The following is an 18,041-nucleotide window of genomic DNA, read 5'->3' on the forward strand; positions in this document are numbered from 1 at the left end:
GCCCTTTCCTTTTCATTTGGGACAGCACTATGTATAAGCCCAAAACTTTAAACCTCTCTCTCTCCATTTGACAAAGAAATGAGCAGGTTCTTTGAATTATAATTGAACCCAAAAAAAAAATATAAATAAAATAAAAATCATGATTGAATAACTTGAAGTATACCATGAAAAGATGTATTGAAAATTTTAATAGAGGACATGCCTTTTCATTGTACCCTTCAGCTGCCTTAATTTATGACATCTTATAATACAAGTTATTATATTCTTAAACAATAAAGTAATGATTGTAAGGCAGAGAATAAAATAAAACATAAAGACACTTGCCGAATAGTACCAAATAGCAAATGGTTTCTGATGGGTCTAAAAGGATAAAAAGGGAGACATAGTTTGCATATAAATGTGTAGTATATATGAATCCCGAATGAGTGCCTTTAAGATGTTTTCAATAATTGATGCTTCAAAAGTAGACATTGTTTGTTTGAATTCAATAGGTTATGGAGAGCAATGTGTTTCATTTTGTCTTTTTAATGGAAAAAAAGTGTCTTCCATTTCTAAATAATTATTTGTTATCTAAATAATCAGAGAAAATGTGTTTCATTTCTAGAGGGTTGGGGCATATTGATTAAGATTCATTTTATATCATGATAATTACCTGTCACAAGGGTTAGTTAGAAAATTACTGTTCCAAAATCGGCTACTCTTTTCTTTAATTTTTGTTTCTGGGGCCCCATTTTTACGTTGAATGGTTGAACAATAATTTGGTCTTTTGCTTTGCCTTCTCTCTATATATTACTTCTTTCTTTTAATTTAATAACAATCTTCCTCCTCACTGATTAGCACACAAACCAATCATAGGACTCATTAGGTTGCAATCTGGCTCTATGCCAATTCCGTGTTCAACATTGTAAATTGTAAATTGTAAATAAATACTGTGGGTCCAAGGCAGCGCAAATTATTGAAATTTTTTATTATTATTTTGAATATCAACTTAAAGGAAATTATGATAATACCAACCAAGTTTAAGACATTTCAATTCTTCAAAAAAGAAAAAAAGTTTAAGACATTTCAAAATTGACAAATTTGGTTATTAAACCCAATTTGATTCCTAAACTATTACTCATTTTTCTCCTCTATATCATTGTAATTAGGAACCAAGTTAATCAGTTTTGATTCTTCTCAAAAATAGAAAAAAAAAATGTTTGTCAATTTTGACATATCTTGGATCTAACTAGTATTAACCTAAACCTCAAGTGTACTGTATTTTACTCAATAAATAATGATGCAAAATTCTCTTGCTTTTTTTCCCCTTTTCCATGAAAAAACAAAGTAGTAATTAATTACCAGCTCCCACATTTCATGAATTGCCTTATAAGTGTTCATAATCTTAAATTCGATCCCAATTACTCAAACATATATTATTGGTCTTGATAGATTGTACAATAATCAAATGCACCATTTACATGATGTTAGCTGGATTCGAGCCAGATAGTTTCATTGAATATAAGTACAAGCAGGATGACTACATCTTAATCTGACATTTGGATTTGGGTGGCAACTGGACAGAGCTTTTTCTCCCCCCATCTTTTGGAATATCTATAATGGAACATGGTACTATACATAGCTCACATCAAAATAATAATGTCCTTCCGAATGAAAAACATCAAGAAGTGTTATTCAACTTAATTATAAAACTCTTGGTATATAGTTATTTACTTGATCGGTTTGGAAGACCATTTATTTATGAAAATGATTAATCTCCCTTTCAAATTTTTGAGCGCAATTTTTTTTGTATTAAAAAAAAAAAAGAAGGAAAATCTCAAATGTAACATTTCTCACATTCTAACTAGTAGAATTATTGATTTGGTGCCTTGTGCAGGTTACATATGGAATCCTGGGTACATAAAATTATAAATGCGTAACATTTGAGGAAAACTATAAGAAAAGAAATGGGTTTTCTTCGTCATATAATCAAAATCTAATTCCCCTCAAGAAATTGATTCGAGTCCATCAAGGGGTATATCCTAAACTAACCCAATATAAAATGTGGTATAACAAATGTGTTTAGCGTACACCTCACGTCATTAATCTATTTTGTTTAAGATTATAAAATAATCTAAATCCAGCTTAGGACTTTAGGTGACGCAAGGTTTTGATGTCAGCTTATTGGAATATCCCAAGTCTTACGTCTTGCCAATTGGCAATTCCTTGATCTGATATATTTGTTTACGTCAGGCTTTGACGTGTTAATTATCTTTTTTATGCTTCACATTGATACTAAGAACAATGTTTTACTTATCAAAAAAAGAAAAAAGAAAAAAGAACAATGTTTTAACGCACAGATAGTGCCTCCAAGAGTCCAAGTTAATAAAATAACTTTCTAAAAAAAAAAAGCTAATAAAATAAAGCTTTCTCAAAAAAATAAATAAATAAATAAATAAAATAAAGGGAGTAGTCCACTTTAGTTAACTTAATTGATAAAGTCTTAAATGCTTAAGTAAAATATTTAGAGTTCAGTTCCCGCCTACACCAAAAACCGATTGTATTTTGGTATGATTTATAAACTGAAACTCTCTAAAAATAAATAAATAAATAAAAGGAATATGTAATGATATTGTGTTGTTTGCATTTATCATGCCAATATATATTTCTCAAGATTATGATCAAGAAAAGAGAAGCATACTTTTCTTATCAATTTAACTTTCTGCCCCCCAAAAAAAAAGGGGGCAATCAAAGTTGAAGGATTTTTTTTTTAAATCTATAAATTTGGAGGAGGTTGGGGGGGGGGGGGGGGGGGGGGNTCCGGGGAATTTTGTTCTTGGGAGCCTTGATCGCATTATGCAAAACTTGGAATCACCTTCCACAATAACCTTTTGGATATTCAGTCAACTAGCCACATTGATTGCCTAACGGATTGCCTCTGCTTCCGCTTGGATAGAGATGTTGGTGTTAATCCATTTCGAGCTAGCAAATACCAAGGCCCCTCTTCGGTCCCTAGCAACTGTTGCAATGTAGGCTGATTTGGCTCCTATAGCCGCATCACAATTAAATTTATGAATTAATTTTTACAATTCCCTGATTTGGTTTCACCCATCTCCCATGGACGGAGCTATATATGTGGACATTGCCCCCTCAAATTTTTTATTTTTTTTATTAGTATATTAATAGGTACTAATTTAGTAGATTTCAATTAGCTCAATTGGTAAAATCTCTGATGGTTGTATAAGAGATTCAGGGTTCAATTCTCGCCTACACCAAAAATTGATTGGTGTCTTAGTTTGATGATAAATAGTTATCATCAAGAGCGGACGCCATAGGTTTAAACTCTCTAAAAAAAAAGTACTAATTTTAGTAATTTTGTTCAATAAAATTACACTTTGTCCTCTTAACAATGCCATCAATTCTTTTAAGAGTAATGTTATAACTACAAACTTTTCCACAATATTTTTACAAATTATTAAGGTAGCAAATTCTTATTGGTTTGTACACTTACATCACTTTTTATTTACCAATAACTACTCACCACATTACTGATGTATACTAAAAAAATCACATCTATGGTTCGTCCATAATGGTCGTCCAGAGAGTTGCAGCTAGCCAAATCATCAGGCCGTATGCACTTCGTCCAGATATCTCGTCCTTGGGGTCTTGTGCAATTGATCACCCCAGGGGGTCAAATCGAGAGAATCGTCCATGCACAAAGTGCATGGACGACTACGCGAACACGTAGCGAACGTCGTAGCAGTTCATCAACCCGCTTTCATCGCCGCCAATCCCTCCAATGCATGTAACTTCCAACGACAGTTATGATTTCTTCGTAGCCGTTGAGGAGGTTATGTCCGAATTCCAAGATTCTGGGGGAAGTTATTGAATTAGTAACCGCCCTGGAGTACCCTATATATAAGGCCCGGTCTTCACCATGCAAAGGTATGAAAAATTCCTGAGAAGATGGACGCCAACCCCCCGCGTCATCCTGACCAAGGGCCTCGTCCAAAGAAGGGACGAACGGAAGACAAAAAGGACCGAGACAGAGATAATAGGAAGGCAGGCCCATCAACACGGAATCAGAGTTACACCCCCTTGAATGCCCCACTCGATCAAGTGCTCATGCAGATTAAAGATGATCCTTCCTTGAAGTGGCCGCAAAAGATGAAGGGAGATCCCAATAAGCGCAATAAGAATAAATATTGTCGCTTCCATAGGGATCATGGTCATGACACGGATGAGTGTTATGACTTAAAACAGCAGATTGAGAATCTTATCAGGCAAGGAAAGTTGAGGCATTTCGTCGGAAGAGATCATAAAGATGAAAAATTGAAAGCGAAGATGGAAGAACCATCACGGCCCCCACTTGGAGAAATAAGAGTTATCATTGGTGGGACGTCGACGGGGCAGTCCTCCAAGGCGAAGAAGACGTACCTTAAAGCAGTGCAGAACGAGACACTTCTGTTTCTCAAAAAAAAAAAAAATTGTATGACACTTCTTAAATATCTAAAATACTCAAAGTGTCACTTTTTCAGTTTTCTATCCCCATGATTCTTCCTGTGTTCCAACGAAATTAACTCTTTTATAGAAAAAGAATTATCATGCGTAGAATTTGGTTCTGAAATTATTATTACCAATGACTCGACCATGCATCATTTTAATGGGGTTTTCACTTTTCAACCTATCGCAATCCTATCAGAACAAGTTTGAGCTTTACTAAAAGGGTATAAAATGAATTTAGACTCAAATTTTGTTTTCTATCAGTTGATAATGCCAAAACTCTTATATCTAATAACTTATATATAATTTTTTTGAATAAACTGAAAAATCAAAGAGCAATCTTAAGTATAACTATAATAGGATGCCTACAAAATCCACAATTAAAAAAAAAAAAGTAAGTTTTTTTTTCCCCTTAAATTTTAATTTTTTTTTAATACAAGATAGAAATTTTACTATAACCTAATTTAATTGTATATGTGTGATTTCTCAACAATATACATATATATATATATATATATGTATGTATGTATGTACGTATGTATGTATGTGAAATTTCCTCCTGAAGACATGAATTTGAGTTTTAAATTTGGAAAATATTAAAATCATATACTATTTTACTACTGATGTGATGAGTGGTTTGGCATGAATTTGAGTTTTTGGTTTGGAAAATATTAAGGTCACAAACTATTGATGTGAGGAGTGGTTATTAGTAAGTAAACTATTTGAAGAAGTTAGTTCTAATTAGCTCAACTTGTAAAATCTCTGATAGTTGAATAAGGGATCTAGAGTTTAATTCCTACCTACACCAAAAAGTTATCATCAGACGTAGATGCCATAAGTTGAAACTTTCTAAAAAAAAAAAAAGGAAAGTTATTTTCATTATTTAATCCCTTTAAACATGATCTTTACTACTCTATATATATAGACCGCCAAAGCAATTTTGTTTTTTTTTTTTTTGAGAGAGAGTTTCAACTTATAGCATCCGCTCCTGATGATGGCTTTTTATCATTAGATCAAGACACCAATCAGTTTTTGGTGTAGGCGAGGATTGAATCTCAAATCTCTTATACAACCATTAAAGACTTTACCAGTTGAGATAACTGGAACCCATGATCGCCAAAACAGATAGGGCTTTATCTTTTGAGAAAAAAAAAAATATATATATATATATATCCCCACTAAACTTTATTATGGGTTCAAAAAAATGTATTGTTTGAGAGATTCTTATACTATAAATGGTGTATTTGTTAAGATATATAGCTTGGTGTCTAGGCTTGTTGTATCCTAGAGTCGAAACGCAAAAATATTTAGTCTACTACACTAGAAAAAATTGTGGACAACATGTATCAAATCAAGAAAATGACCTAGTCCATGCCTCAACTCCACCACCTCAAACTTATGAAATTGATGGTAATATATTTCTCCTGTCATGAGATATTATGAGGCACAACAACAAGGTATTATCTCCAAATTCTTTCTCTAATTTATAATGAAGTACCGTCAATAACTCAATATATTTTAAGTTTTCTTTTTATAAATTCTTGTTCAACTTAAATTTTTTTAATGAACCCCTTGAAAAAAAAAATCCTGAAGCTTCATGGTTATGCGGCCATTAATTTTAACAATCAATTAGACTATGGATAATAGGTGCAATTTACTTTTTTTTTTTTTTTTTGGGTACAATACGGATGGTGATTGTAAATTTTTATAGTTTAAAATACAAATTGTAGGGGTGTTAGGCCCAAGAGCCATATATATATATATATTATATATTGGGCCAAGGGCCAATTCGAGGACATTAAACAATCCAAGGATGGGTAAACCTTCATAAGGATCTGTGTTAGTAAGTAAATAGGTGAAATCTGGTTAAGGTCGTCCAGAAGGTGGTCCAAGGAAGAATCTCTCTCAACTGAGTAAAGCCGAGGTCAGAGGGTGTGATCTGCCATCAAAAAGTAACATTCTGATCATTCCATAAATGAGGATAAGTATCAGGAAGAAACAGGACAAAGAAATGTTATGAAATATCTCAAAGGAAAGCTGTTACTACCGTATTAAATACTCTACAACTAACTCTCTAATTGCATTGATGAAGAAGTGATATCTGAACAGTAACTTTCAGCTTACAGCTACTACCTAAAGACTTTGGGAAGATGCTGATGGGACAAGGATCAACACCTACAATTTAATCTGCACATGGAAGGTGGAGATGAAAGTGGATGACAGTATAAAATGGAAAAGAGACTCTAAGAGTGAGGGATCAAGAAACTAAGAGAAAAACACTATAGCCATTAAGAACTGAATTTTGTAAACAAACTTGAGAGAAATATATAAGAACTAATCTCCTCAAACTGTGTCGAGGACGATTTCCTTTAGTTTAAACCAGTCTATTTTCATTTTCTTGTCATTTGAATCTACTTTACTTATTGCCAACTCATTAAAGCCCAGTTTTCCAACTCACTCTCTACAAATTCATTGTATTGGGTTTGTAGTTCATCCATCACTTGGGCTAGAAATCCAAATTGCGTCCTTACACAAATTATGTTGTTATTAAGAATATAAATTAATAAATAAATTACAATTCATAATTTATAAAATAAAATATAGATAATGAAAAAAAAAATCATGCAAATATGTGAAATTTTATAATTTCCTTCTACAAGTTTTCATATTTTGAAATCTACATGATAATTAGGAGTTGTCATTATCTATTGTCAATATAGGAAGGTGTAACAATTTTATTTTGCTAAGTTTGTATAACATTTTTTATTTTTATGCAATTGTCATTATCTATTAGTCATTGTTTATATAAAAATATTTTAAACTAAATGATAAAACTCAACCCACATGCATTGAATTAATTATTGAGCCAAAGAGCTACACCCATTCATACATATATAATACGAGTCCGAATTTAGTAAGGATGAAGTGTAAAACTCATATTTTATACCATCCAATAAAAGATTGATACATCAACTTTTTACTTAAAACTCAATATATCTTATCATATATAATAACATCTTAATAAACTCATAGTTAAGTTGAATTTTCAAATAGGTATTAGCATTGATTGAGTGTGGTTTGCTTATTCTTTAATATGCATGTTGGGATTAAAGGGGTAAAATTTGGGTTTTACACTACATCCTTATAAAATTTAATCTCATATACATAATATACTATGTGTTAACTTAACCAATCAAATGCTTGAACAATCACTGGCTTTACTTTCTTTCTTTTTTAAATCACTAAATCTATAACAAAATGTTATTATAACATAATAACAATACACACATGTAACAAATTCTCTATATTTACTAATTATTAAACTATATAAATTTATATTATATTTACATTATACATGGACACATTCATACAAATAACATTATACTAATAAATAAATAAATAATGCACACAATCAGTATCATACACATACTCACACAAATAATATATAAATTTATAATAAAAATAGAGCTCACAAACAGTCACTCTTTACTCCTAGAGTTGGAGATACTGATAGTCATATCCTATCTACATCAAAAATTATTTACTTCTTCTTTTCCTTTTTTATTCTCATGGGCTTTTTGTTAGATTCTTTAGACTTTCTCGGCCTAATTACCACATCTTTATCTCTTATTACTTTTCGAGCTTATTGGCCTTTAACCTAATCCATTGAGTTTACTGGGCTTCCTCGGCTCATTTACTTTCTCTTTACCTCTTATTATTCACATGGGTTTACTACTTCATTCATTGGGCTTCCTCGACTCATTTACTCATTCTTTACCTCTTTTTATTCTTGTGGGCTTGCTGGCCATCAATTTTGCCATTCTAGCCTACTGGGCTCTTTTCCTTATTTCTTTACCATTTTCTCCTTCTCACCTTCCCTATTGTTAGGTTTCTTCTGCTGTTGGGCCATTTGTAAAAAAAGTGGGTATCAATAGTATTCTAAAAATAACTATTTATTAAATAACTATTTGTGGGTTATAGTTAGTTTAACTGATAAATCTTTTTAATGTTGAATATGAAATCTTGTATTCATATCCTATTTACACCAAAAATTGATTGATATTTTAGCCTAACAATAAGAGCAATTATTATGAAATGGACAACATAAGCTAATTGTATTGTATCTTTCAAAATAATCATTTATGTTCATAATTATACATAAATGATTAAGGGCTCGTTTGATAATGTTGTTTTAGTAACCTTGTTTATATTTTTTGAAAATACATGTGGGTGAAAAATGTGTGAAAATACGTGTAATGTTGTTTAAATACTGAAAACTGTTATTCAAAATACACTACCAAACACCTCCTAAAACTACAACAATTAAAGTAAATTGTCAAAATTATTAAAGGTCTCATAACCTTTATTAAAAATAAAATAAAATAAAGAAGTAGAATATATTAAATATATAATTATCATTTGCGTGATATTTACTGAAATCGAACCATACAATACATATTATGACATGATATGATCTCCCCAAATCCAATTCCAATCCCACAAGGCCATAAAAGAATGATGACGGGAGATTAATGTCAAGTCCAAAATGCTAGCCCTGCGCCGCAAAGGACCTGATAACAGCTCTAGGCGGCGTGGAACACGTGGTGGTGGAGTTATGGCACACGACACTACCACGACTAAAACCGGGTGCGCTCTGATGTCACGATTGCGTCACGGCGCGCGAAAGTTCGGGTTTGATCTGCCGCGTGGTGGATATAGCAGGTCAGTTTGGGAAGCTGGTGACGTAAGGTGAAGGAAGAGTTATCTACGCCACGTGGTGGGACCCGGTCGTGAAATCACACCACACAGATGATGATGTATGAGTGAAATTAACGTTCCCTCTTTTGCTGACGTGGGCTTTGCGCATCGTCCGCCCTAAGGCTTTTTTTTTTATTTGTCTTCATATACGAACTAAACAAACAAGGTATATTCATTCTCCAAAAAAAAAAAACAAACAAGGTATTATGCCGTTTACAAGTTCTTCACATTTTACTATTATTATTATTTTTTTTAAAAGAAAGAAAATTTGGATAGTAGATGAAAAATTAATACAATTATACAACCACTTGATATAAATAAAATAAATAATTTATTAAGAAAATAACAAGGGAAAGAAGAATAAATCAAGAAGATATTTGTAATATTCACTAATTATTAATTTGAGTATTGCAAACATGTATTGATGTAATTGTGACATTTTTTAAAGTAAGGGATAAACTTGTTACGTAGTATTTGTTAATTCACGTCATGACATATGACACATTGATGTCACTCATCTTAAAAAGATTCCCTTAAGATTAAGGATTATACAAAAATTGGATGATGTGGTTTATATAACCTAGTTTATTAATTTTAGTTTAGATTAATTGTATGTAAGTTTTCTTAAAATTTTCTATTTAAAAATAAAATAGTATAAGTATATGAAATTCAGAATTATAACTCTAAGTTTCAGCAAAAAAGAATTATAACTCTAAGTTTGCATCTCACCTACACCCAAAAAAACTTATTAGTATTTTAGCTAATTGTTTGCCACCTAGTCATAAGTTTCAAATTCTATCATATTTATATAAAGCATTATGTCATCTATGAAAGTTTAATTAACTAGCTACTTATAAATTTAAGTCTAGTCATTCTCAGTTAGTTTTAGATGGATTAATGACTATAAATTTCATCATCTCCTTCTCTTATATAGTTTAACATAGAAGAAAAGAAAAAATCTACTTTCAAATTAGCATGATTGGATTTTGCTTATTTCATAAAGCTTATTTGCTTAATATTTATTAAAAGATATGATTTTTGGTAACTTTTATGTTAAATGTATTATAAAAAATTAAAAGCTATTTTATTTCAAAAAACATAAAAGTTAGTGTTTTAAATTCTAAGCCTCCTTGGTCCTTAGATATGTATTGATGGGAAAATTATTAGGTATTTTCGAAGTACCATAAATGCGCACTCCCCTCTCTCACATAAATGGTGGGTCCCACAATGAATTTAATTAGTGGGACCTATCATTCATGTGAGAGGAGGAAGTACGTATTTATAGAACTCTAAGAGTACACAATAATTTCCTGTATTGATGAGACTCACTAGCGGTGTTTGTTATGAGAACAAAACACATACATCCACAACATAAAATGCTATGATAAAATTGATGAGAGAGAGAGAGAGAGAGAAATGTTTCTTTGTGTGTTATTTTCTATAACACCACAGTTCAGTGAAAAATTTTATTACTTGCACAAATGAACCATCACTTTTTCTATAAGACAAACAAATGGTACAAAGTCAAGAAATTAATGTACAACTCTTTGGCCATGAGTTAGACTAGGACCAATATTAGGCATAGTCTATTTAGGTTTGGTTTGGTCAATATTTTTGATAGTTAGGTTACTTGCATAAGTTGAGACAAAAGGCAAAAAAACAAATTTTTTTAAAGGATATCCAAGGCACGCTAAGTCTATGGAGAATGGAATAAGACCAAATTTACACTAAAAGCATGAATTGATTAGGCTAAATGGAAGTTATTAATTATGAAATAGAGTAGTGTTTATTACACACAAACTATTTTATACATGCTCCAAAAGATAACTAAAATTGTGAATTGAGAAATCGTAATTGTAAATCACCATTTCAGTTGTTTTATTAAGTATGGGTAAAACAATTTGTGTGCAACAAGTTTAATCCTATAATAAAATATGGTAAATACTATAAATTTGGTTTTAATTACAATAATAAGTACTTGGCTAAAGGCCTTATAGCTGAATTAGCACATCTTCATGTACAAAGTGATTGGGGATTTAGGAAGGAAATAGTTCGAGTTGTAAAGTTAGCAACATGTTATAATTATTTCTTAAAAAAAAAATATACTTGTAAAAATTCAAAGGAAGGGCGGTTAGAAGAAGAAAAAAAAAAGGGCATTTAGCACCGGCCATGCAACATGTGGATTGTATTTGAATGTATGTATGTGCAGGAAATTGTCAAGAAGGTGATAGCACCTAAACGCCTATCCCTTGGTACAAAACGGTCGTACCTAATCAACACGGCAACAAGGGCAACCTAAATTTGAACACCGCATAAAAATAGTCTACTATTTCTGACGAAACGCTTCGTAGGGCTCACTTTCATGCTGACGTAGTATACAATTATTTTTTTAATAATAAATATATTTCCAACTTTCTATGGATTTCCACTACCCCGTGTACGCTTTGGCCGATAATAACGTGGAATTTTTTCCATGGGTATTGGGTAACACAACGTTTCTTTGTTTTTTTGGTAGACGTCACCACAAGTTGAAATCACATCACACCCATGCTTTGCTTACATCTAATCTAGATCAATGATATTCTATCTAAAAATTGATACATGGCCTTTAGACAATTTTTATAGTGACCACCAACAAGGAATAATAAAAAAGGTAATAATGTTAGTTTTACACATTTTGTTATAATTACATGACACATTGTAATTGACTATTTATTTTTATTACATGAATTTATTTTTTATTTTCACTAATTATAGTCTGTCACATAAAATAATTATAATAAAATGTGTCTAAAAATGTATAATTCTAACATTTTTAAAAATAAAAATAAAAAAGAAGTCGGGCCCATCAGAGCAAGTATACCGTGTACCCGGCATATATATGCCGGGTACATAATATAATTTTCGCTCCAGGTACCTCAATCAAACACATCAGAACAAAGAGTGACGCAAAGTAAACGTCAGACACAACCAAATGACGTATTACAACGCGTAATCAAAAGCCCAAGTGCCCAACTGCCGTTGACGTATGACCCTTTCAAGTTTCCAAGTCTCCCCCAACTATTTATACTCTCTCCTTGCCACACCAATTAGGCAAAATTAACCCCACACACCCACACACACACTCTCTCTCTCTCTCTCTCTCTCTCTCTGTTTTTCTATCTACAAAAAATCTCTCACACCATGCAAGAAGCAATACCTTACAAGTCATGGCAACCACTTCACACCAGAACCCACTTCATCAACAATAATACCAATCTACCTCAGCTTGTTTCATCCAAAGCCTTAAAAGCTGAGGAATCAGAAAATATTATGTTAAACATGGTGGCAGAGAATGCAGTGATAGTAATTGCTAGGCGTGGGTGCTGCATGAGCCATGTAGTGAAGCGCCTACTTTTAGGCCTCGGTGTAAACCCTGCAGTTTATGAGGTTGATGAGAAAGATGAGGTTGGGGTTGACATCACACCCATGCTTTGCTTACATCTAATCTAGATCAATGATATTCTATCTAAAAATTGATACATGGCCTTTAGACAATTTTTATAGTGACCACCAACAAGGAATAATAAAAAAGGTAATAATGTTAGTTTTACACACTTTGTTATAATTGTCTTACATGACACATTGTAATTGACTATTTATTTTTATTACATGAATTTATTTTTTATTTTTACTAATTATAGTCTGTCACATAAAATAATTATAATAAAATGTGTCTGAAAATGTATAATCCTAATATACTGTTTACCCGGCATATATGCCGGGTACATAATATAATTTTCGCTCCAGGTACCTCAATCAAACACATCAGAACAAAGAGTGACACAAAGTAGACGTCAGACACAACCAAATGACGTATTACAACGCGTAATCAAAAGCCCAAGTGCCCAACTGCCGTTGACGTATGACCCTTTCAAGTTTCCAAGTCTCCCCCAACTATTTATACTCTCTCCTTGCCACACCAATTAGGCAAAATTAACCCCACACACCCACACACTCTCTCTCTCTCTCTCTCTCTGTTTTTCTCTCTACAAAAAATCTCTCACACCATGCAAGAAGCAATACCTTACAAGTCATGGCAACCACTTCACACCAGAACCCACTTCATCAACAATAATACCAATCTACCTCAGCTTGTTTCATCCAAAGCCTTAAAAGCTGAGGAATCAGAAAATATTATGTTAAACATGGTGGCAGAGAATGCAGTGATAGTAATTGCTAGGCGTGGGTGCTGCATGAGCCATGTAGTGAAGCGCCTACTTTTAGGCCTCGGTGTAAACCCTGCAGTTTATGAGGTTGATGAGAAAGATGAGGTTGGGGTTGTTAAGGAATTGGAGATGATAAGCAATGGAAAAGATGGGAAGGTTCAATTTCCGGCAGTGTTTATTGGGGGCAGGTTGTTTGGTGGATTGGATCGAGTTATGGCTACACATATTTCTGGAGAGTTGGTTCCTATATTAAAAGAAGCTGGGGCCTTGTGGCTTTGACTAATGCAATTTTGTAACCTTTTTTTTTTTTTATTTTATTTAATAGCTCACTTTCATGCTGACGTAGTATACAATTATTTTTTTAATAATAAATATATTTCCAACTTTCTATGGATTTCCACTACCCCGTGTACGCTTTGGCCGATAATAACGTGGAATTTTTTCCATGGGTATTGGGTAACACAACGTTTCTTTGTTTTTTTGGTAGACGTCACCACAAGTTGAAATCACATCACACCCATGCTTTGCTTACATCTAATCTAGATCAATGATATTCTATCTAAAAATTGATACATGGCCTTTAGACAATTTTTATAGTGACCACCAACAAGGAATAATAAAAAAGGTAATAATGTTAGTTTTACACATTTTGTTATAATTACATGACACATTGTAATTGACTATTTATTTTTATTACATGAATTTATTTTTTATTTTCACTAATTATAGTCTGTCACATAAAATAATTATAATAAAATGTGTCTAAAAATGTATAATTCTAACATTTTTAAAAATAAAAATAAAAAAGAAGTCGGGCCCATCAGAGCAAGTATACCGTGTACCCGGCATATATATGCCGGGTACATAATATAATTTTCGCTCCAGGTACCTCAATCAAACACATCAGAACAAAGAGTGACGCAAAGTAAACGTCAGACACAACCAAATGACGTATTACAACGCGTAATCAAAAGCCCAAGTGCCCAACTGCCGTTGACGTATGACCCTTTCAAGTTTCCAAGTCTCCCCCAACTATTTATACTCTCTCCTTGCCACACCAATTAGGCAAAATTAACCCCACACACCCACACACACACTCTCTCTCTCTCTCTCTCTCTCTCTCTGTTTTTCTATCTACAAAAAATCTCTCACACCATGCAAGAAGCAATACCTTACAAGTCATGGCAACCACTTCACACCAGAACCCACTTCATCAACAATAATACCAATCTACCTCAGCTTGTTTCATCCAAAGCCTTAAAAGCTGAGGAATCAGAAAATATTATGTTAAACATGGTGGCAGAGAATGCAGTGATAGTAATTGCTAGGCGTGGGTGCTGCATGAGCCATGTAGTGAAGCGCCTACTTTTAGGCCTCGGTGTAAACCCTGCAGTTTATGAGGTTGATGAGAAAGATGAGGTTGGGGTTGTTAAGGAATTGGAGATGATAAGCAATGGAAAAGATGGGAAGGTTCAATTTCCGGCAGTGTTTATTGGGGGCAGGTTGTTTGGTGGATTGGATCGAGTTATGGCTACACATATTTCTGGAGAGTTGGTTCCTATATTAAAAGAAGCTGGGGCCTTGTGGCTTTGACTAATGCAATTTTGTAACCTTTTTTTTTTTTTATTTTATTTAATTTAATTTTATCTTTTCAACAAGTTTTTATTTTTATTTTTATTTGCAACTTTAGAATTTGTATTAAAAGAAATGCAGATTTTTTTTCTTATTTTGTTTAGAGGATAAAAGTAATAAAACAACGGTAGATTAAAGGCCTATTTAGTAATGTTATTTTAATAACGTTATTTAAGTATTGTAAAAATACTTGTGTGTGAAAAAATATTGTGTTGTTTAATCAATAAAAACTGTTGTTTAAACAACATTAACAAACAAACCCTAATTTCATGCATCTTCTTATTTTCATTTGTATCTTTTCTCCCTTTTGGTTCTCTCTCTATTTCTTGGAAGAACTTTACTTCTTTGTGAGGTTAAAGTTTTGGTAGTATTTGTAAAGTGCATAGCTGTTTCCAGTTGTGTCCAACGAAATTTCATTTTGTTGGTTTGGTCAAAAAGACACATCCTTGCATCACATGGAGGTAACTTATTATATCCGCCTAACTTTCTTCTTTTAAAATTATCCTGGAGGGTAATATTATATCTCACTTCTGGGCCCTTTTAGCAATGATAGGGGGAACCACAGCTGTAGCCTTTCATTTAAATGGCCTAATTTTAAAGTACTGTTAGTCAATATCCCATTTTTCATCAAAAGAAAGTTAGTCAATATCCCCATTTAATGGGACATGTGAATTGGTTTGGGTTTCAAATTCTACACGGGCATGTCTTTATTGGTAGCAAGTAACAATCATCATTATTGCTTATAATTTCCAATTCCTCTTATATCGTTTAGAAATTATAGCGCCACAAGAAAGATGATGGATTTTTGTTTGTTGATGTGATTTGGTTGGGTGGGAGTGATTCGAGTGCTTGAAATATTTTCTAAACGCAACCTATTCGCTAATTTTAAGATATAGATATTAATATATTGACACACTACCTCTAAGATATTTTTTAATTGAATTACGATTTCAGTTTAAAAATCTGTTACACGCAACTTTGTGGGCGTGTGCACAAGTCATTTCCCCACTATATTTGGGATACACGGTCTCTGCTCCAGAGTTTGGAACTTGGTAACTATTTCACTTCAATGGATCTTTTATCTTATTCATGAAGTGCACAGGGTTTGAAAACATACCATCTGTATCAACAATGCCTGAGCTTTGATCAAGATAATCTGCTGTACTGGTTGGACAATTCTGGTGATTTTTAACAAGGCTGCTTAATAGTATCCAGGGAAAAAAAAAAAAACAGCTTAATTTGTTCTGGGAATAATAAATTTTAGACTAGCTTTCAAGTTTTTAAACAGAGAAAAATATGTATTACTCAATATAGTGCTTTTCCTAGGATATCTGGTTTAAATTTTCACCACCAGGACCCTCAAACAAGTGCAACCAAATTGTGCAGGCATACACTGGTTGTTTCCCATCTTATTGAATAAAAAAATGCTAGGACCACTACTTTTGCCACAATTTTTGTCACAATTTGTCACGTAAGCAAATTGTGGCAAATATTGTTGTCCTAGCATTACTCTTTTGAATACGCATTTTTAGAATATCATTTCGCACAAATGAACTTTCTAAAGTTGTTTCTTTCTCAGAACCATAGACCCTAGAAGAGTTTTACTTGGAAGGTAAGGGCAGAGTTAACCTTGAACACAAAATTAACACGAGCTTAGGTTAGATGGGTAAGAATTTTTAAACTGACATCAAATTGTATCTAACCATGAATCAAATTCACATCACACTTGGGACTTGGTTCTAGAGTGAGAGGAAGAAGATTGAACAATGAGGGACAGCCTTTTCTTTGAGTGACCGCGATAAACCATTTTGGTTCATCACATTGGAAGTTTCCTCAAGTAAGTCATCAAGTGCATCATCAAGATTAGCAATACCTGGCGGAGTTTTAGATGAATCTGACCCAATCCTTGAAAGTGATGGAGCCACATTAACTTCTTTTTGTGTAACAAGAAGATTGAACATGAGGGACAGCCTTTTCTTAGAGTGACCGTTATAAACCATTTTGGTTCATCACGTTGGAAGTTTCCTCAAGTAAGTCATCAAGTGCATCATCGAGATTAGCATACCTGACGAAGTCTTAGATGAATCCATCATTGAAAGTGATGGAGTCACATAAACTTCTTTTTGTGTAACAGGAAAGGAGTAATTGGACCTGAAATCAGAGGAATTAAGAGTCTTCTTGTTCTCTCCAAAAGGGTCTTGTAGCATATCTAATTACTCCTCTGCATCTGCTGCCTCAAAAAAAAAAAAAGACTTCACTCTGAATTCTTCTGTTTACTGTGATGCTTCATTTTGACTTGATTTGCCAATGTGTCTCAAATCAACATCAATGTAATTCACTGAAATCGACTCATGGCTAAACATGGTTTGATTTGTGCTACTGCCAGGGGATTCAGATGATGTAATCTCCGAATTTCAATCTTCAATCTTAAACTACTCAGAAAATTTTTCAGATATTGTTGTGGCTGCTTCACTATTACATGTTGGCATCTTATCAGATTCTTGTCATCTGCTTGTCTATACTCCATCTGTGCACTGATATATAAACCGTGTGAGATGTAACATGCAGCACTGACTTCTATAGAATAAAATTAAGGGAATCTCAGATATTATGAAGATATCAAAGAAATGCCAATGCAAATTTCATATATGCCGCTTTTCATGGGCAAACCACAAATTCAACATAGTTGACTTGCAAACATGAGTTTGAAGATTTGTACTAAACAACGGTATTAAATGTCAAATTGGCTTCAGGTTTATTTCCACTGAAACGTTTGAGGAATAGTATACTTGCTAATATATATGTCATATTGTCTTTGGACAGCCGATTCTAAACCCTATTGCCAACAAAGTCCTTCTTAAGTACTCCTAAAGGCAGCCTAAACAATAGTTGAAACAAACAAGATTCTCTCCATTCCAATAATTATCATTTTGTTCTTCTAACACTCCTCTGAAGATTTCT

At 32.9% G+C, this 18,041-nt stretch overlaps 2 protein-coding genes across 2 annotated transcripts; both read left to right on the forward strand.

The window, feature by feature from the left end:
* The first annotated feature begins 13,194 nt into the window (after positions 1 to 13,194).
* LOC136061941 (glutaredoxin-C9-like) lies at positions 13,195 to 13,763 on the forward strand. The gene has a single exon (XM_065760409.1). It carries the CDS (start codon positions 13,290 to 13,292, stop codon positions 13,725 to 13,727), a length of 438 nt encoding a protein of 145 aa, XP_065616481.1. The 5' UTR covers positions 13,195 to 13,289; the 3' UTR covers positions 13,728 to 13,763.
* Positions 13,764 to 14,498: 735 nt separating this feature from the next.
* LOC112015375 (glutaredoxin-C9) lies at positions 14,499 to 15,223 on the forward strand. The gene has a single exon (XM_024047778.2). It carries the CDS (start codon positions 14,604 to 14,606, stop codon positions 15,039 to 15,041), a length of 438 nt encoding a protein of 145 aa, XP_023903546.1. The 5' UTR covers positions 14,499 to 14,603; the 3' UTR covers positions 15,042 to 15,223.
* The last annotated feature ends 2,818 nt before the right edge of the window (positions 15,224 to 18,041 follow it).

Source organism: Quercus suber, unplaced genomic scaffold, assembly GCF_002906115.3.
Source record: "Quercus suber isolate HL8 unplaced genomic scaffold, Cork oak 2.0 scaffold_365, whole genome shotgun sequence".
In the NCBI taxonomy this organism is placed as follows: Eukaryota; Viridiplantae; Streptophyta; class Magnoliopsida; order Fagales; family Fagaceae; genus Quercus; species Quercus suber.

Bases quoted from the DNA above. Each gene is read 5' to 3' on its own strand.
- LOC112015375 (XM_024047778.2), top strand. From the start codon at position 14,604: ATGCAAGAAGCAATACCTTACAAGTCATGGCAACCACTTCACACCAGA.
- LOC136061941 (XM_065760409.1), top strand. From the start codon at position 13,290: ATGCAAGAAGCAATACCTTACAAGTCATGGCAACCACTTCACACCAGA.